The 16,915-nt window shown below is 41.8% G+C and overlaps 1 protein-coding gene across 1 annotated transcript; it reads left to right on the top strand.

The window, feature by feature from the left end:
- Positions 1-2,261: 2,261 nt before the first annotated feature.
- On the top strand, positions 2,262-16,037 carry Ereg (epiregulin). Its single transcript, NM_021689.1, is given in 5 exon segments — positions 2,262-2,442; positions 12,151-12,237; positions 13,872-13,995; positions 14,657-14,806; positions 15,746-16,037. Coding segments are annotated over 5 exon segments (489 nt in total). The 5' UTR covers positions 2,262-2,396; the 3' UTR covers positions 15,828-16,037.
- Positions 16,038-16,915: the final 878 nt, after the last annotated feature.

The raw sequence follows: 16,915 nt of genomic DNA, 5'->3' as shown, positions 1-16,915 counted from the left end.
TCGAAAAGGAATGGCTACGAAATTGAGTAAACACCGTACCAGTGAAGAAAAGATTTCCTCACACCCATGTTAGCAGCCAGCCAGCTGAAGGGCACTTGCTGTGGAAAATTTCGGGAGATGTGTGAGGGTTTTTCCCCTCATGGCAGGCAACAGCCACAGAGTGAAAATCCATCTTGTCTACCGATGAGGACAGAGTTGCCCTTCGCTGAGAGCTGCCAGTGTGACCCCATTATTTTCCCACCCCATCATTTTCCTTTTTGTTTTAATCAGAAGGCACAGCCCAGCATCTAATGGCAGAAGGCAGCAACCAGAGTAAGCGAGTTCCCCTCTCCTCTTTCATTTCTTGCGAGTCACCGAGTCACCGTGGAAAGCTGATGAGTCCGGCTGATGACCCATTCTTCTGAGTTTGCTTTTATTCCTCAGGCATTTGAGCTGTTTTGTTTTCAGCTCCAATCTAATGTGTAACCGAGTCTCTTTTCTCTGGTTTACCAAATGCATGACTCCTATCGGTGACCCACAAAACTACAATCCATTGCCACTGTTCTATTACTCAGCTCTAGTCATTGCTGTAAGAGATACAGCAATTAAAAAAATCACCTTGAAGCTCCTGACCATCCCCTGCTTTCAACAGATTCCAGTCACCACGGAAAGCTTGCCCATCTCAAGTCTATTGTTCATGGATTTCTCTGGAGTCCCAAATATTGATTAACTACTAACCCCTTCACCCCCCACGAGTGAGCACTTGAAGATAGGAGTGGGTACTTTCAGGGAGCACTGCCCTTCTAGGCACTGTGCTTAACACATCCCTCATCCTCTCCAATAATTAGCTAGTCTTATTTCTCCTTAACTCACGAGCCAGGCTAGGAAGACCCGGCAGGCTATTTAAGGATTTCCATTCAAATGTTTAAGTCTTCGCCACTAAAAGAATGCAGTATTTCTTTCCAAGCACAAAATGTGTGCACATTCAATGACCTTGACTTAAGGGAGAGAGAATAACAGGAAAAAGAATTTAAAGGATAGTCCATTCTCTAATTTGAACTATGACGAAACTTAGTGGCCCAAGTCGTTCAGATTTCCTTTTCCATCCCAATCTGTGTGTGCGCTAAGTTGACTATTCTTAAACCCTCTAGGGAATATAACAAAAAGTAGGGAAAAAAAACCCATGTCTGTGCAGATATGAAAACCAGACTTACAAATAAAAATCAAAATGTACAAAGTCGTTTTACCAGAATCACAGGATCTGATCTGGATTCTATGAATCTAGGGGAAAGGTAACTCAAACCAGACGATATCCCTGTGGACATAAACATCCCAGGACTCGAGAAGAACCACGAAAAATAGACTAATTCGCCTGGTCCCTCATAAAAGGCAGCCATTTCCCCAAGTATGACTCCATCAGCAGTGGGAAGAAGCTGAGAAGCAGCAGAAATGGCGAGTTGCCCAGCCTGGATGTGGTGAGCCGATTTACCTGACAAAACGCAGAGCTCAGGTAAGGACCGACTCAGTTTGCCTTAGAGATAGGCCTTCTCCCAAAGGCACCAGGAAGTCAAAAGGTGTTGTATAAAGGGGTGTTGGATTAAGGGAGTGTTTGGAGTTGTTAACTCAAAAAAATTTGCTAGTAGATAGCAAATAGGACAGGACGGAAAGACAAAATAGGGCTTTCTTCATAATTACTAGACTTCGAAGTGATAAATGTCTGAATCACGTTGGAAGATGAGGGGGCCGGGAAGGAAGGTGTGAAGGTGAAAGGTGTGAAGGTGAAAGGCGTTTCCGGGCAGTTGAACAGGGGCAGAGCTTTGGAGCCACCGACAGGCTTCAAGTATGTTCCCAAACAGGGAGTTATTCCAGCCCTGAGTTGGCAACTCAGCTCTCCAAAAGTATGCGGTGGAAACACCAGCCCTGACTACGACAGTCACCCACAGCAACTAAAGCCACCCACTACCCGGCAGATGACCCCACAGAACAAACCAACCCATCTGGTCCAAGCTCCCCACCTCCTCAGGGCTTGAGTCTGAAGATAGGGAGGGTGGAAAACTTTGGGGAGTAGTCCCAGCCTCACTAGAAGGACATTCATTCCTCAAACCCTCCTCTCAGGTAGGTGTTCCTGAGAGGGAGGATGACATCTGGCCAGTCCTCCGCTGGCCACCACTCCTCCCCCCGGGGGGTGGCATTAGGAAACCCTGGACAACCCGCTAGTAAGTCCTCGCGTGCCTAAGCACCTCCCCAGACTTATAAAGGTCACTGTGTGGCGCCCTAGTTCAGCTCACTTGCCTGGCTGCTTGGAGTCACAGCGACTTGCTTGACCCTGGTCTCTGGATCAGCCCGGTTCCTACTCAGCCACAGGCGCCTTGCTCCTATCCGCCGTCCAGCGCTCTGCGAGCTGCACCGAGAGAAGGATGGAGACTTTCCCCGCCGCTTGGGTCCTGGCACTGCTTTGCCTTGGTAAGCCCTCGCCGCCCCCAAGAGGAGAAGCGGGGAAGGAAGTCCCCGTGCTTTTGTCATAAGGACAAGTATGGAGTTGTCCGTCGGGTTTTCAGTCTAAGAGGATGTCTTCTGCTAGTCTGTCTTTCTCACGGGCGGGGTTGGAGAGGTGCAGGATGGTGCGACTTGGTCTGTTAAAACTGCATTTCGTCAATAAATTCACTAATAGTTTATGTTCTTCATGAATTAATATCAATTTAACTGGGATTTTTTTTTAAGTTGAAAAGGGGTTTTTTTTTCTTTTGAAAATGAGGCAGCTCGAGAAACCCAAAGGTATAGACAGTATCTCTGATAGATATTGATTTACTTTCTTGGGGTGCGGCAGGAAGAGATTGGTGCAGCCTGCTAGGACCTTTGTGCAAAGGACCCGGTTTACAACCAGGGACTTCTGGGATGTGCCTGCTCCAGCAGGGCCGCTGGGGTCAAGGATACCTGGGCAGGTCCAGAAAGAAACTGCCAACACACCTTTGACTTCACCCCTGCCGATTTCCCCCAAAGCCCCTGCCTGCCTCTCAGGCTGTAAAGATGGGTGATTTAGAGAGATTTTGTTTGCAGTTTTCTTGTCCAAAATGAATTAGCTCTTGTCGGCAGGGGCACGAGTCAGGGAGGGGAGACCCCACTGTTTGTAACGTTTCTCTCTTTAGCTTTATTTTGTTTAATCAATTTTCCCTAATCTCTTCAGGATCAGATGACTTAAGAGTTGTACATAAACTTTCCCAATAGATGAACGTTTTAACAAGGAAACAAAAGTTGCCAACCTCACATTCTTGAACTGGCAACGAGATCAATTTCCCTGAGACACTATCTGTGCAGGATGTGACAGTTAAATTATTATTTTTGACACGCCTTACAGTGGTTTGGAACCCTAATGAAGCGCATAGTATGCATACTTAGAGATTACACGTTTAAGGGCAAGAACCCAAGTGGAAACTGGATCTGTGGTTTCTGTCAAAAAGGAGCTCAGAATGCCTTGGGAGAAGAGTCACTTGAAACAATGTGGCTTTGCTGGGTTTGGCTCGAGGTCTCTGTAAAAAGGATCAACTCTGAACAGTGACAGTCTTCCTCGAGTTAGACATGAACCTGGTCGTGGAGCCACCTTGTTCTTCCACTTGCAAGGTATATCCCAACAATGCAAGTGGATATGCTAGTGTGGGACAGCAAGAGTCTATGAATAATGAGGTCGTTAGCCACCTAGTGCGTGTGTGCTGTGTGTGTTTTTGTTGTCACGAAAGCGCTTAACTCCTTTATTGCAGTGCTTAATTACAGTTCACCTGTTTCATCAGCCTGGACCCAGCCCGTTTCCAAATGAGCTAGGTCAGTTTCTGTTCTCCCAGTCTGTTGAGATACTTTTTGTCACTAGAAACGTTCCTGTTTGGAGTTCTATATTGTATCTCTCTGGCCTGATATGTAGGTAGGTCTTATTGTTTCATTCCAAAGCATAGAGAGGGGAGTTGGGGCGGGGAGCAAGGCCACTAATGTTGGAATTTGGGCTCCTTCTCAAAGAAAAGATCGTCTAGAAGTCAGACTCTGTCCCTCTAAGGAAAGCGATATTTTAGATTTAAGCAGATTGCCTATGCATTTATGATTATGAGAGTCAAGTTCCACCACCCATCCCTAATGTATGCAGTTTCGAGTAGCTACATGCAACCACCTCACTATGGCATGCCTGAACGTTTGAGATTCGTGCTCTTGTTTTATGCACAAGGAAACTGACCCGAGTCCCCACACAAAACAGGTGGTGAGTGAAGAGAGGCCTGGCGTAAGTTGACTAGCATTCGTAGTTAAACGAACATCGGGTAAAAGGGTGGGCATCGCTCAGTTAGGAATGGTTTTCTGGGGGTTGGGGATTTAGCTCAGTGGTAGAGCGCTTGCCTAGGAATGGTTTTCTGAATAATCTGTCATTTCACAGCTGACTTGTCCCTTCTGATCTGGTGAGGTCAGAAAGAGGGTGAGCCATTTTTCTTTTGACCCCAGCAGTTGGCGGAATAGTGAGGCTTGGTCTGAAGTCAAACATTCTCGCTCATGTTCAAATGGGGGTTTTTTTTGAAGATATTCATGAGCGACATCTCCGTAGCAATTTGGTGTGGCTTCACTCCACGGTGGGGAGACTAAGGAAGAGTAAGTAGTCTTCCTCATAAAAAACGAAGAGAAGCAGAATCTCAGTGAGACCATGGGATTGCCTTCTGTTGACCCTGGGAGTTTATGGTCTACCTCACTCTGGGCATAACCCGAGATGACACACCTAGGCAGACAGCATGCTGATGGGACTCTCCCATCCGGATTTTGACCCAGGTACCCCAGGTGCCTTTTGCATTGTCTTACCAGGTGAGCAACTTAGATGTCTGGTTCAGTACTGGATCCAAATCCAGGAGGTGAGACAAGAAGTAGATGTTACCAAATGCTTGCTGTGGGCTACTCCCATGTTGTGTTAGGCATCTTAAACCCTATCACCTCATTTTATCCTTAAATAATCACTGGAGGAAGACAGATATAATGGTGTGCTTTTGGTCAATGCAGACATGAAGACTCAGCGATATTGAGTACCTTACAAAGACTAGGAGACTGGGGGCAAAACGCAAAGTTCAAGGTCATTCTTTAGCAGGTGTCACGGGCCCAAAGGCTAATAGGGGGTCAAAATAACATGTTCTAATACAGAAACTCCAGAGTTAACTAAGGCTGTCCTGGGACTTGGAACCTGTTCTAAGTGGGCTCACTTCTGACGCCAAACCAAGCAGAGAAAACAATCTATCCTTCCAACCTGGGCTAAAATAGTTGACTTTTTTTTTTTTTACATAACATTCATATTATGTATGTATGTATGTATGTATGTATGTTTGTATGATGTGTATGTGCACACAAGCTTGCGTGTCAATAGCTTCCATATTGCATATTTATAATTTATGATTTTGACCAAAAAGGTTTATTTTTATTTTTATTCATATAGAACTTAGATATGAGCTTCATTATGAAGTAGTCATCGAAGCTGGCTGGGTCTTTTCTTTCTCTTATCTTCCAAAATATATACCAACTAAGACAGTAAGGAAGAGAGTATCTTTGTTTTTATCCCTTGTGTCTTTATGTAATTGTCAATTTTTTTGTCCTTTTTACGAATCTTCTATTTTCTGAGAAGAGAGGCAGAAGTGAGGGATCCTTTCTAAAGAGACTATAAATGGAGGTGTGGCTTCCTCATTTGCACTATAAATGTAGGCTTATGCAAATTGTCTATTAATGTGGCTAAAATTGCTGTTGGGAACATTCCAGTGGTAGACAATGGGAAGGCTCCCCAAAGCTGTGACAGGCAAGAACCTTTGAGAGGAGCCACCTGACAACCTTGGTATGCCAACGCAATCCTGGGATGTCTTTTAAAAAACGAGGTAATGCAACAGACTCAGTGTCCTCTGGCGATACTGTTTGTGTAAGTCTGGGTGTCTGGCTAGAGAACAGATAAAGGTTCAGTTGCATTCTAGGTTAAAGTAAAGATTTAACGAACTAGCATGCTATTTCTAATGCTCAAGATCATTTAACCTCTTAGGTCAAAATCACGAATTATAAATATGAGATATGGAAGTTACTGTCACACAGGCTTGTGTCTACACACATTTATCATGCCACCATTAATCTACCTGTACCTCTGGTGCTGTTCTAGTCATACCTTAGAGTAAGTCTGTACCCAAGCAGGGTTAGTGGGGACGTAAGGAAGTAACAGGTTATGTTAGATATCCGTGTTAGCTGGATTCATAACTCAACAGACATGGTGAGTGAGCATTGTAGGGTGTTTAGCAGCAAATCAGGATTCTACCCACTAGATGTCAGTAGTAACCCCTACTGTGGCAATCAGAACCCCCTCCAGACCTTGTCGAATACCCTTGGTTGATAAAATTGGCCCTGGTTGAGAAGCACTGATCGAACATAGGCTTTTATTGTCTCCCATAATTCACAGGTTGAACTACCAAGTTGCTCATACGTCTAGGAGTCTGGGTACTACTTCTAGTGTTTTAAAAGTCATCTTTGGGGGTTCCATGATCGAATGCTTGCTTAACATAAGCAAAGTCCTGTAATGTCAGCATCACAATGCCTATCAGCTCAGCAATGCTTGTCGCTGGTCTTAGCAGAACTTGGGTCCTGTGAATCCTTTCTTCAGACATTGCACAGCTGGCCCCCCAGCTCCTGTTATACCCCTCTGCCCATTCACAATACTAAACATATCCCTTCCCTTCCATTTATTTTCCTTGGTTATTTCTGTCTATCTTTCTAATAACAGTTCCTCACATTTCTCTTTCTCATTCCATACTATTTCCTTGGAATAGGTAAATGGCTCCATTATATACAATAAAATCTTCCTCGATCTTCAAATGGGCTTCACTAGCTCCTTCCAGACTCTATGCATGCATAAAGGTGATGTAGGACCTTCAGATTGGAATCCAATCACTCACTAAGTCTTCTCTTTATGCCTTCCCTCACAAATGCCTCAAAGGGGCTGTCCTGCTTGCTTCCTGCACATGCACGGGTACTGTGACCTTGGTATGGTTTGATTGAATACTTACCGTTCTTCATATAGTCTGCTTTCTTCATCCTCACTCTAGTTATAGAACGTCACGGGATCTCTGAAGGACAGGAATTATGTCTCTTCTTTCTTCCATCATGTTCAGAGCCTCACAAATAAAAAGTGCTCAATAGATATGTATTGGATCAATATTTCATTAAGGTAACCAACTAGAAAGAGGCATGAGATGAGCTGACTTCCTCCTCTTCTAGCTAAACCCTTCCTGTGTATGTGCCTCTCACTGAAGTCTAACTCTTCAAGGCAAGGCAAGTCTATATACTCAAAACGACATCTTCGTGAAGGAGGAGTCTTGAGTACCTCTCGATATGTGCTCCATAGTATGTAACTGCTCGGGGTGAAAATGAATTACCTTCAAGATTTTTAAAACCACCCACTCATAACAATATACTTGCACACGCCTGTATTTCCAGGAATAGTTAGACTGAGAGAGGAAGTTTGAAAATCTGAGACTGTCTTCAGCTATATGGCGAGAACATGTCGTTTAAAACAGTGTCAAAGGGTGTTTAAATGACATCATTTTCTTGCATGTGTGCCTGTGCGTGTTCACTGGTTAAAACTTTTTCCTTGTGAAAAGATTTCATATTTGGCCTCCAGCATGTACAGTGAAAGTGAATTGGTTAGCATGCTGCTAGAAATGTCATGAAATAGTCAAAGCTTCAGTCACCACCATGACTACAGCCATCACCATGACTACAGCCATCACCATGACTACAGCCATCACCATGACTACAGCCATCACCATGACTACAGCCATCACCATGACTACAGTAAAAAGACACCAAAGGACAACCATATCTTATGTATAAGAATATACACACATTTTCTCTGAAATACAGACTGTTACCAGACAGGACAGAAAGTAGACCTTTTCATGATGTGATTTGAGAGAGTCACTGGTGCAATCTCACATTTTAATATTATTGTATACAATTCCATCTGCACAATATTCTGCTGGCAGATAACATATGAGTAGAATTTTCCCTTCACTTTTTCTAAGTGCACAGGATCTAATGGATGTACTGTTATCAAAAAATTTTGTAGTCCCACCTCAGAAGAAGAAGATGGCAAACCAAAAACCTCCTGGGGACAGGCCAGCTGCTGTGACACTGGAAAAGATTCATAGCAGATGTGCCTACCTGTTTGGCCAGGCAAATATTACTCTTCTGGTCTAAATATTCTGAAAGATTTTATTGGGAAAAGAAGGTGAACACCTCTCATTCACTTGCATCCTTTATTTTAGACAATTTTTATTTTCTTGATGGTTTTCTAAAGAAGCTTTCTCTGCCTGGTTTGGGAACCTTTTGCTGACTGGCTCTTCTCTTCGGTCACAGAATCCCGGTTTCCTCTCCATTGGTCTTCTCTTTCCTCACTAGGAAGCAGGTCAGAAGAAACTGTAGGCAATGAGGGCATTTTGTATTTCAGATATTCTGCCTACCTGTTGGGCAAACAGGTCCTAGCACTCCAGGGCCCATGGCTGTAGCTGTCAGGGCTATCCCCATTCCGGTGACAGCACTCAGGCTCTCCCACGCACATGCACAGTCCCCATCCTTGCCTAAGGCTGTAGGTTGGGCCCTGACTCATGGCAAAGAGGCGAATTGCATCCTGTGAGTCAGTGGATCCATTTCCTGCTGGTGTATTTGAGATTTCCCTGAAATGCAGTCTCCCAAAGGTGAAGGGGGAGATCAATTGAGAAGACCAAATTCCTAAACCCACTTGGAGCTATGACCCTTTTAAAGTCTTAAAGTGGTTTTGCTCTTTGCTTTACATGATGAAGTTGAACTTCTAAGCACCAGTTGTGTGTCTATCTATGCCACGTTGCATGGACTTCATCAGGATCTTACATTTTGTCATAGACGTGATTCAAAATGTTTAACCTTGTGAATGACTTTAATAGCAGGAATCCACTGTAAGGAACAAAAGCCTTAAGTAAGATATTTGCAATTGAACCATAGATTGTTGTACACAAACCCACTAAAATTATTAAGAACATAAGACTAAGGAACCATGTGGATATGACACTGGGTCTTATTCCTTCCTTGTATAACTTTAAAATAATGACTACTGGGCTGTGATTGTGGCTAATGACAGAATACTTGTCTAGCATGGGCAATGCTCTCAATCTAGTCCTCAACACTGGGATGTTAAGTTGGGATGTGGCTGTCACAGGCCTCTGTGCATGGGCTTTTCAATCTCCGGATCGCCACATTTATTCCTCTATTCAACTTTTGAAAGTCTTGTGTTAGGCATAGCTAGAGACCAGCAAGGACTCCTGTTCTAAATCTGACCTCTGTATACAAAGATAGATGATTTAGACCCATTTTTTTTGCCATCCACTGGCATGATTTCACACTTTCATGTGATTATTTACAATTTCATCTGTAAACTATTTTGCTGGTGGATTACCACACCAAGTCTCACAGAAACTGTTGAACCAATGAACTGTCTCTGCACAAGCACCGCAGGCCAGACCAGTGTTCCAGGAGGTGCACACCCTAGGCTAATATTCTGCAACCCACAAAGACAAATATTTCACCTGCGGCTCAAGGATTCGAAGCTTATAATAGAAGATGAACTAGTAACTTATGAAAAGCCTTAATTAACGACATCAGAACAGTCAACAGCACTGGTTGGGATCAATTGCAGCCCCCAACAGGGTAACAGTTGAAGCAATCTTAAGCAGGAAATGCTCATCTTGACATCAGTACCTCTTCTTGCCTGTGTGACTTCTAAACAAAGGATGATGCGCTTGGACAGAGAGACTGGTATCCCAATCTTCGCCCTCCCCACTCCCACAGACAATGGTAGTTTCCTGGATTGAGAACTGAATTTTCTCCTCCAGGGATTACAAGGAAAAGTGGAGGGGGAGGGTGTTAAGGATGAAATCATGGACAGTCATAAGCCCAGTCTGTGCTGAGAAGACTGTCTAGGTGAAAGGGCTTAATTCTTCAGTACAGTGCACAGTAAAACTCTATCAAGAAATGGAGCAAAACTAACATGGTTGAGAGTCCATCTCCTTCTCCGACCCACACACCTCATTCCTCACCTATGTGAAAACAGTTGTCATCTCTGTTGACTGACAGTACAGAGACTCTGGTCCTTCCTTCCTCCCTCCCTTCCTTCCTTCCTTTCTTTTTTTCTTTCTTTTTTTTTTGTTTTTTTCAGTCATTTAAGAAAGATTAATTTTGGTCTATCAAAGCAATGCACGTTGACTAGAGAAGCCTGACTAGGGAGCAGATTCTTCTAGAACAGTCGTTCTCAACCTGTGGGGTCTTGACTTGTTTGGAGGGCACATGACGCTTTCACAGGGTCGCCTCATATCAGCTATCTGCATGTCAGATATTTATATTATGATTCATAAAACTAGCAACATTACAGTTATGAAGTACCAGCAAACATAATTTTATGGTTGGCGTCACCACAACACAAGGAACTGTATTAAAGGGGTACAGCATTAGGATGATAGAGAACCACTGATTTAGAGCTTTCAGTGTTTTCAAACCAACGGAAGGATATAAAACTGGATCTTTAGGTCTTGTCTTCTGTGGTCACTCAATAAGACATTTAATTTGCACACACTGGACTCATTTGGGGTGTGCTTGTCTTTATTGTGAATGGCATTGTTGGGTCAAGTTTGAAACATAGTGTAGGTGGTAGGAACCATGAGGTTGGACTTGAAGTCGATCTGTGTCTTGATGTTTAGAACACCCTCGTGTTGATTAATAAGGTCAAAGTTCCCCTAATTGAGAAGAAAAATCACTTTTTCCCAATATGGATTAAATGGTGCATTCAAATGCCAAATTATAGAGATTTATACTCTTACTATAAACCAGTAGAGGGCACTACCTGGATAGTTCAAACTACAGGCTACAGATTGACTGTCTGGAATATTTATGGGAAGCTCTGCTAAGTTTGGCATTTCTGGGGGGAAAATCCATTTCAGTCTCCCTAAAAGTCTGTAAGAACAATTGGGAGTTGGGGAAAAGAGTCACTGTGTCCAAGTAACATAGCTTAGGTTTTCTCATGCCGTTCTCGTTCTCACTTCCCCATTCCTTCCAAGCTGATGTAAATAATACTCTGCTTTAGCTTCCGTAGTGTGCTCCAAGCAGTATTCATCACAGTCGAGTATTACGATCCATTTCCAAGTTCCGTCCTGGGGTCCATTTGACGTGCATCTCCAGGAAGTTGCTTAAACTCCTTATGCTCAGTTCTTGTACATCTGATGGAGTAAATAGTTTCTTCCTTAGCATCTTTGAAAGCATAAAGTGAGATAGCACAGATCAAATGAGCAGAACTGTATCTCCACACAGTACACATTTGAGGCCAGCCAGTTGTGCCTGTTACTACTACTACTAGCACAACTATTGACTACATAATAGTAATTCCTACAGAGCAGAAAAAAGACTGGTGTTCAAAATACACAAAGATGAAACAAGAGAGGCAAAATCCTCTTGTGTAAATATGTATAGAATTAGAGGGCTCTTCTTATCATGTTTCCCATACAACTCAGAAATGGCCTGAGTCATTCTGACGCCTAATTTCCAACATTCATCTTTTGAATGAATGAGACAGTTGTTTCAAGCTCACTGTGATGACAAAGATGGGGTACTAAGGCTTGCATAGCTTGGCCTGCTTCACCAGCTCCTTCCAGTGCTAGATAAGACATACACATGGTCCTCGTGTATCCATGGGTTCAAAATATTTGAGAATACTGTTTGTACTGAACGTAGACAACACATTCTAACAGATATCATATAGCATCAGCATTGTATTAGGTTTTAGATGTAATCTGGACACTAGAAGACAAGCTCAGGTTATGTACAAATCCTATGCCATTTTATGAAAGAGATTTGGACATCTGTAAATTCACTATGTGTAGGCAATGTTGGAGCTAATCTGAATGAACAAAAAAGGACAACAATATTCTCACTTTATCTAGATTATATTTTGCGAATTATATGACCGTTTCCCTAACAGCCTGTTACCACTTTGATGAAGTAACTTCCTAAAACAGGACATCCCAAAATATACCGAAGACATGCAGAACCGTGAGGAAAGTTGCTTTCCTTGCAGCACTAATTGCATCTTTTATTTTCTTCCATAACCAGGTTCCCACCTTCTACAAGCAGTTATCAGCACAACCGTGATTCCGTCATGTATCCCAGAAGAATCCGAGGATAACTGTACAGCTTTAGGTAAGTCTACGGTCATGAAAGTAGCATCAAACTTCTACACATTTGCAAATGAAATGTAAATATCAATGCACACCAATGAAACAAGAGGAAGGGACACCTGCCGTATCATATCCATTTTTACTGGATTTTTAAACTAATAATTAACTAGAGACTTGTAGAAATTGCATGAAGGAATAACAAGGGAAGAAAGACACAGAGATGTAGCTATAAAGATTTGGATTTTGGAAACATAGAATCCAAAGAAAATCATACCTGGGTATAAAGTCGCTGTTGGAAAATATTTGAAGGGCCAGATCCCATGAAGAACCAGAAAATGAAAACTCCATACACCATATGTTTCTTCTTGATAGATACACCATGTAAGAGGGGTGGATATTCCCATTCTGTTTTGCCATAGGGTTCAGGAAACATTCATGGAGTGCTTAGTGTGATCAGTACCATGTTAAGGTAGGAATACAAAGGCGAAGGATAGGCAGTCATTGATCCCCCATGGGCAACACGGGCCAGGAGAACTAACCCTCTGTGCTTTGCTCTGAGCTAAATTCTAAATCCAAAGAATGGTTCTAGGTTTTCTACTTCTTTCTTGTCCACCACCACCAAGGTTTCTGGATGTTACCAATCTCCCTCCATCATTGGTTTTATTTGTTTGCTTGTTTTTATGGGCAGTTAATTGGGCAGAAACGAGTACTCCAACCAGCATGCTCTCTTTGGATAATTTTCAAATATTTTAGGTGAATCACTGTTTCATTTATTCTTTTACACACACACACACACACACACACACACAATATAGATAGATAGATAGATAGATAGATAGATAGATAGATAGATAGATACATACATACATACATACATACATACATACATATTTGAGACAGCATCTCATGTTTCCCAGGCTGGCCTCAAACACATGCAGCCGAGGCTGATCTTGACCTTCTGTTTATTCTGTACCCACTTCTGCAGTGGGGAGGGGGCCACCATATCCAGTTCAGATGGTGGTATGGATTGGACTTGGGCTTTGTGCATTCTAGACACCTGCTCTGCCAATGGACCTACACTGCCATCATAAATAATATTTCTATTGAAAACTCTTACATTCGCTGTCGTATTTTCTTAGCGGACTATGTCAAAATTGGTCTAGTTCATGGTCAGGTATCCATTCAAGAGATATTCAAGAGGCTGGTCTCGTGGTTGATAGTCTCAATGATTTGGAAATACGCACCCAACCAAGGCCTATTTTAGAATTAAACTCTCCTGAATGAATTAATGCTTTCAACTTGTAATTTAAATATTTTAAGAGGAGGCAATTTCAGAATTGCTTTGAGACTTCAAAAACTGAACAAACAAAAGACACATTTTACTTTGGGGAGGTCGTGTGTGTGTGTGTGTGTGTGTGTGTGTGTGTGTGTGTGTGTTCTGAGAATTACATCCTCAAGATTCATTTTGTTTTAGCTTACTGTATTGTGGGTGATTGTTCATTGGTTGGGGGAGTGTGGTAAGTTGAGTAATGCTTTACCCCTGAAAATTCTTCACCGTTGACCTCTGACCTGTCTACTGAAGTTGCTTAGAGAAAGGATAGCTATACAGACAGAGTCCCAGAACACGAGTCGTTAACCTTTCCATTCCTTTCACAGTTCAAATGGAAGACGATCCCCGTGTGGCGCAAGTGTTGATTACAAAGTGTAGCTCTGACATGGACGGCTACTGCTTGCATGGACACTGTATCTACCTGGTGGACATGAGCGAGAAATACTGCAGGTGAGGTGACCGAGATGAGCATCCAATGACAGCTCTGAGCCCTACACTTTCCTCTCCTCCTCTATAGTCAATGTATTTCTACAGGCAGTTCAAGTATACTTTGTAGATACTATTAAAAACTTTATTCTTCAAAATAAGAAAGAAATAGAATGTTTCAGTCTGGACAGATACTTTGGGGTGCATAATAATGAGGGGAACTTTTTACATGCCTCCTCTCACTACAATGGAAAATACACATGCATACAAACACACACACACACATATAAATACACATACATATATATATATAAATACACACACACACACACATATAAATACACATACATATATATATATAAATACACACACACACACACACACACACACACACACACACACACACATATATATATATATATATATATAATTCTAGGTAACCAGTACCTTGGCAGCAGCTGCACAGATTGTCATTTTGCTGCTGTAGTTTGAATTAGATGCTGTGCAGATCTATTTTACTAATGTTGAGTTATTTTTGCATTCAATTTTTGAATTCATCTTTATAGCTTTTGACAAATCATCCTGGTTTCTTGTACTGCAGTGGGGACTTAGTTCTTGTAAGGCCAGCTCATAGCGTGACCTCACTTTAAAATAATCGGCTTTCTTTGCGGCTGCTCTCTTTTAGATGTGAAGTGGGCTACACTGGTCTGCGGTGTGAACACTTCTTTCTGACTGTTCACCAACCCTTGAGCAGAGAATACGTTGCATTGACCGTGATTCTCGTTTTCCTCTTTCTTATTGTAACTGCTGGATCCATGTACTATTTCTGCAGATGGTAAGCCAGTTTGTTTTATTGCCTTCTTAAAAAAAAATAACCAAAACAAAAAAAAAAAAACAAAAACAAAAAACCAGACCTATAAAGTGGTTGAAATCTAAACACAGCATGAAAGGAATGAAGTGAAATCTGCAGCGTGTTTTTAGCAAAGATGCTTTGCTGTATAGCACCTGGGTTTCATAGCACCTGGGTTTCATAGCACCTGGGGTTCATAGCACCTGGGGTTCATAGCACCTGGGGTTCATTAAGTCACTGGCCTTCATTTCCTGCCTGTGTGCAAATAAAACTCAAATGAGGAATATAATTTCTTTATAAAATACAGACAGAAATTCTCATCCTATAATAATTAGGGTTCTCCCCTACAGTGATATTATTACAAAATGATAACTAAGAAGAAATAAAAAGATTGTCAGAGTTTTTACATGGATTGGACCTGTAAAAGCTGAGAATACTAGAATAATAATGCCTGTAGAAATGCTTCCAGTTTATTTATTTATTTTTTTAGTTTGAAGTTGGGATGGATTGTTTAGTGATTTTTTTTTTTTCCTCAGCAAGTCACTGTCTAGATTTTGTACTATGGAGCCAACCTGATGCTAATGCCCTTCCTGATTATATGTACCAGAACTTAGTAGTGGTGAGAGAAACTGATAGAAAAAGACAGTGGAGAATCAGTCCTGTCACTTCTTAGTGTTGTGCTCGCTCGTGTTGAGTCCTTGGGGAAACACTTTCATGGTGTTAGCTGTGTAGCCATGTGCATTGCTTGCATAAACTGCTGGACGGCAGGACACCGCTCTCTTGCTCTCTTGCTTTTCCCATTACCTGAACCCAACGTACTCAGTCTGAGCATTTTACATAGGCTCTTAGAGTCTGTGTATTTATTTCAGGGTTTGTTTTTATACCTGTTAGTTACAGTGCTGTTTCACTTCTGATTGTTTACAGGTACAGAAATCGCAAAAGTAAAAAATCAAGGGAAGAATACGAGAGAGTGACCTCAGGGGGCCCAGGGTTGCCACAAGTCTGAACAGCGCCATCAAATTGTGGACAAGGATGTGCAGCATGCCTGGCTGATGTCAATATTTTGTCATGTTAATAGTATTTATGTTGGGTCATGTGTTAGGTCAATAACTATATTTTTAATACACTTGGAAAGTGTTTTATTTTTGACAGAAATATATTTGCTAATATATTATATGTAAAGTATTTAATGCCAAAAGAAATTTGATATTTTTGTAAGAATTTCCTGAGTGTGATGCTTTATTGAAAAGCTTTAGGTTCACCAAGCTGGTGCAGTGCTTAGAGCAAGCAGTGCCCAGTCTGTAGCTTGGGAGGTGTCTGCAAGTCACAGTCCTTCGAGCTTAGTGATATGGTCAAGTCAATTGCATAAGTAATTTATTTTCTACTTCTCATGTTTGTGATAATTGCTTTGACTATATCATCATGTATTAAACAGTGATAACAGTGGGACTCAGAGGAGGTAAGCACAACTTGTATGCCTCGAACTACACATTTGAGCCAGCTAGTTCTGGGGAAGATGTGTCCCCAGCATCTCTGCTATAAGGGTTCAGATGTGCCTGTAGGGGACAAAGGACAATCCCCTGTACCAATCCACCCAAATGATTGCTGCTCCATCCACTCATCATTATGTGGGGTTGTTGTTTTGATTATCAATCAGAAAATCCATATTTGAGGACAAATTTGAACCCCATTTTAGAGTATTTATTTTTATAGGGAATTTACTGAAGAATAGTAACATTAAAGTAGAATCCAAATAGAATCAATTGTATTTTTAAAATACAGAAGGATGCCAATCAGATCTCATCTGATATGGAAATGTACTTTTGCATTTCACACTCAAAGGGTTTTTGTTTTTGCTTTTTTGTTGTTTTGTTCTTGTTGTTGTTATTTTGTTTGTTTAACACAGATCTCACTCTAGTCCAGACTGGCCCCAAGCTCATGATAACTCTCCTGCCTTAACCTCTTTGGTTCTTGGTGCCCAGTTTCAAAAAAAAATTTTTTTTTACAGTACACAGTTCAGACAACATCTTATTTCAGATTTTAAAGCTACATTTTAAAACATATTATCTAAATGCAGGAAGTGAGGGAAATACA

The sequence above is a fragment of the Rattus norvegicus genome, chromosome 14, assembly GCF_036323735.1.
Source record: "Rattus norvegicus strain BN/NHsdMcwi chromosome 14, GRCr8, whole genome shotgun sequence".
Lineage (NCBI taxonomy): Eukaryota > Metazoa > Chordata > Mammalia > Rodentia > Muridae > Rattus > Rattus norvegicus.
This window is presented reverse-complemented; position numbering and strand designations above follow the sequence as displayed.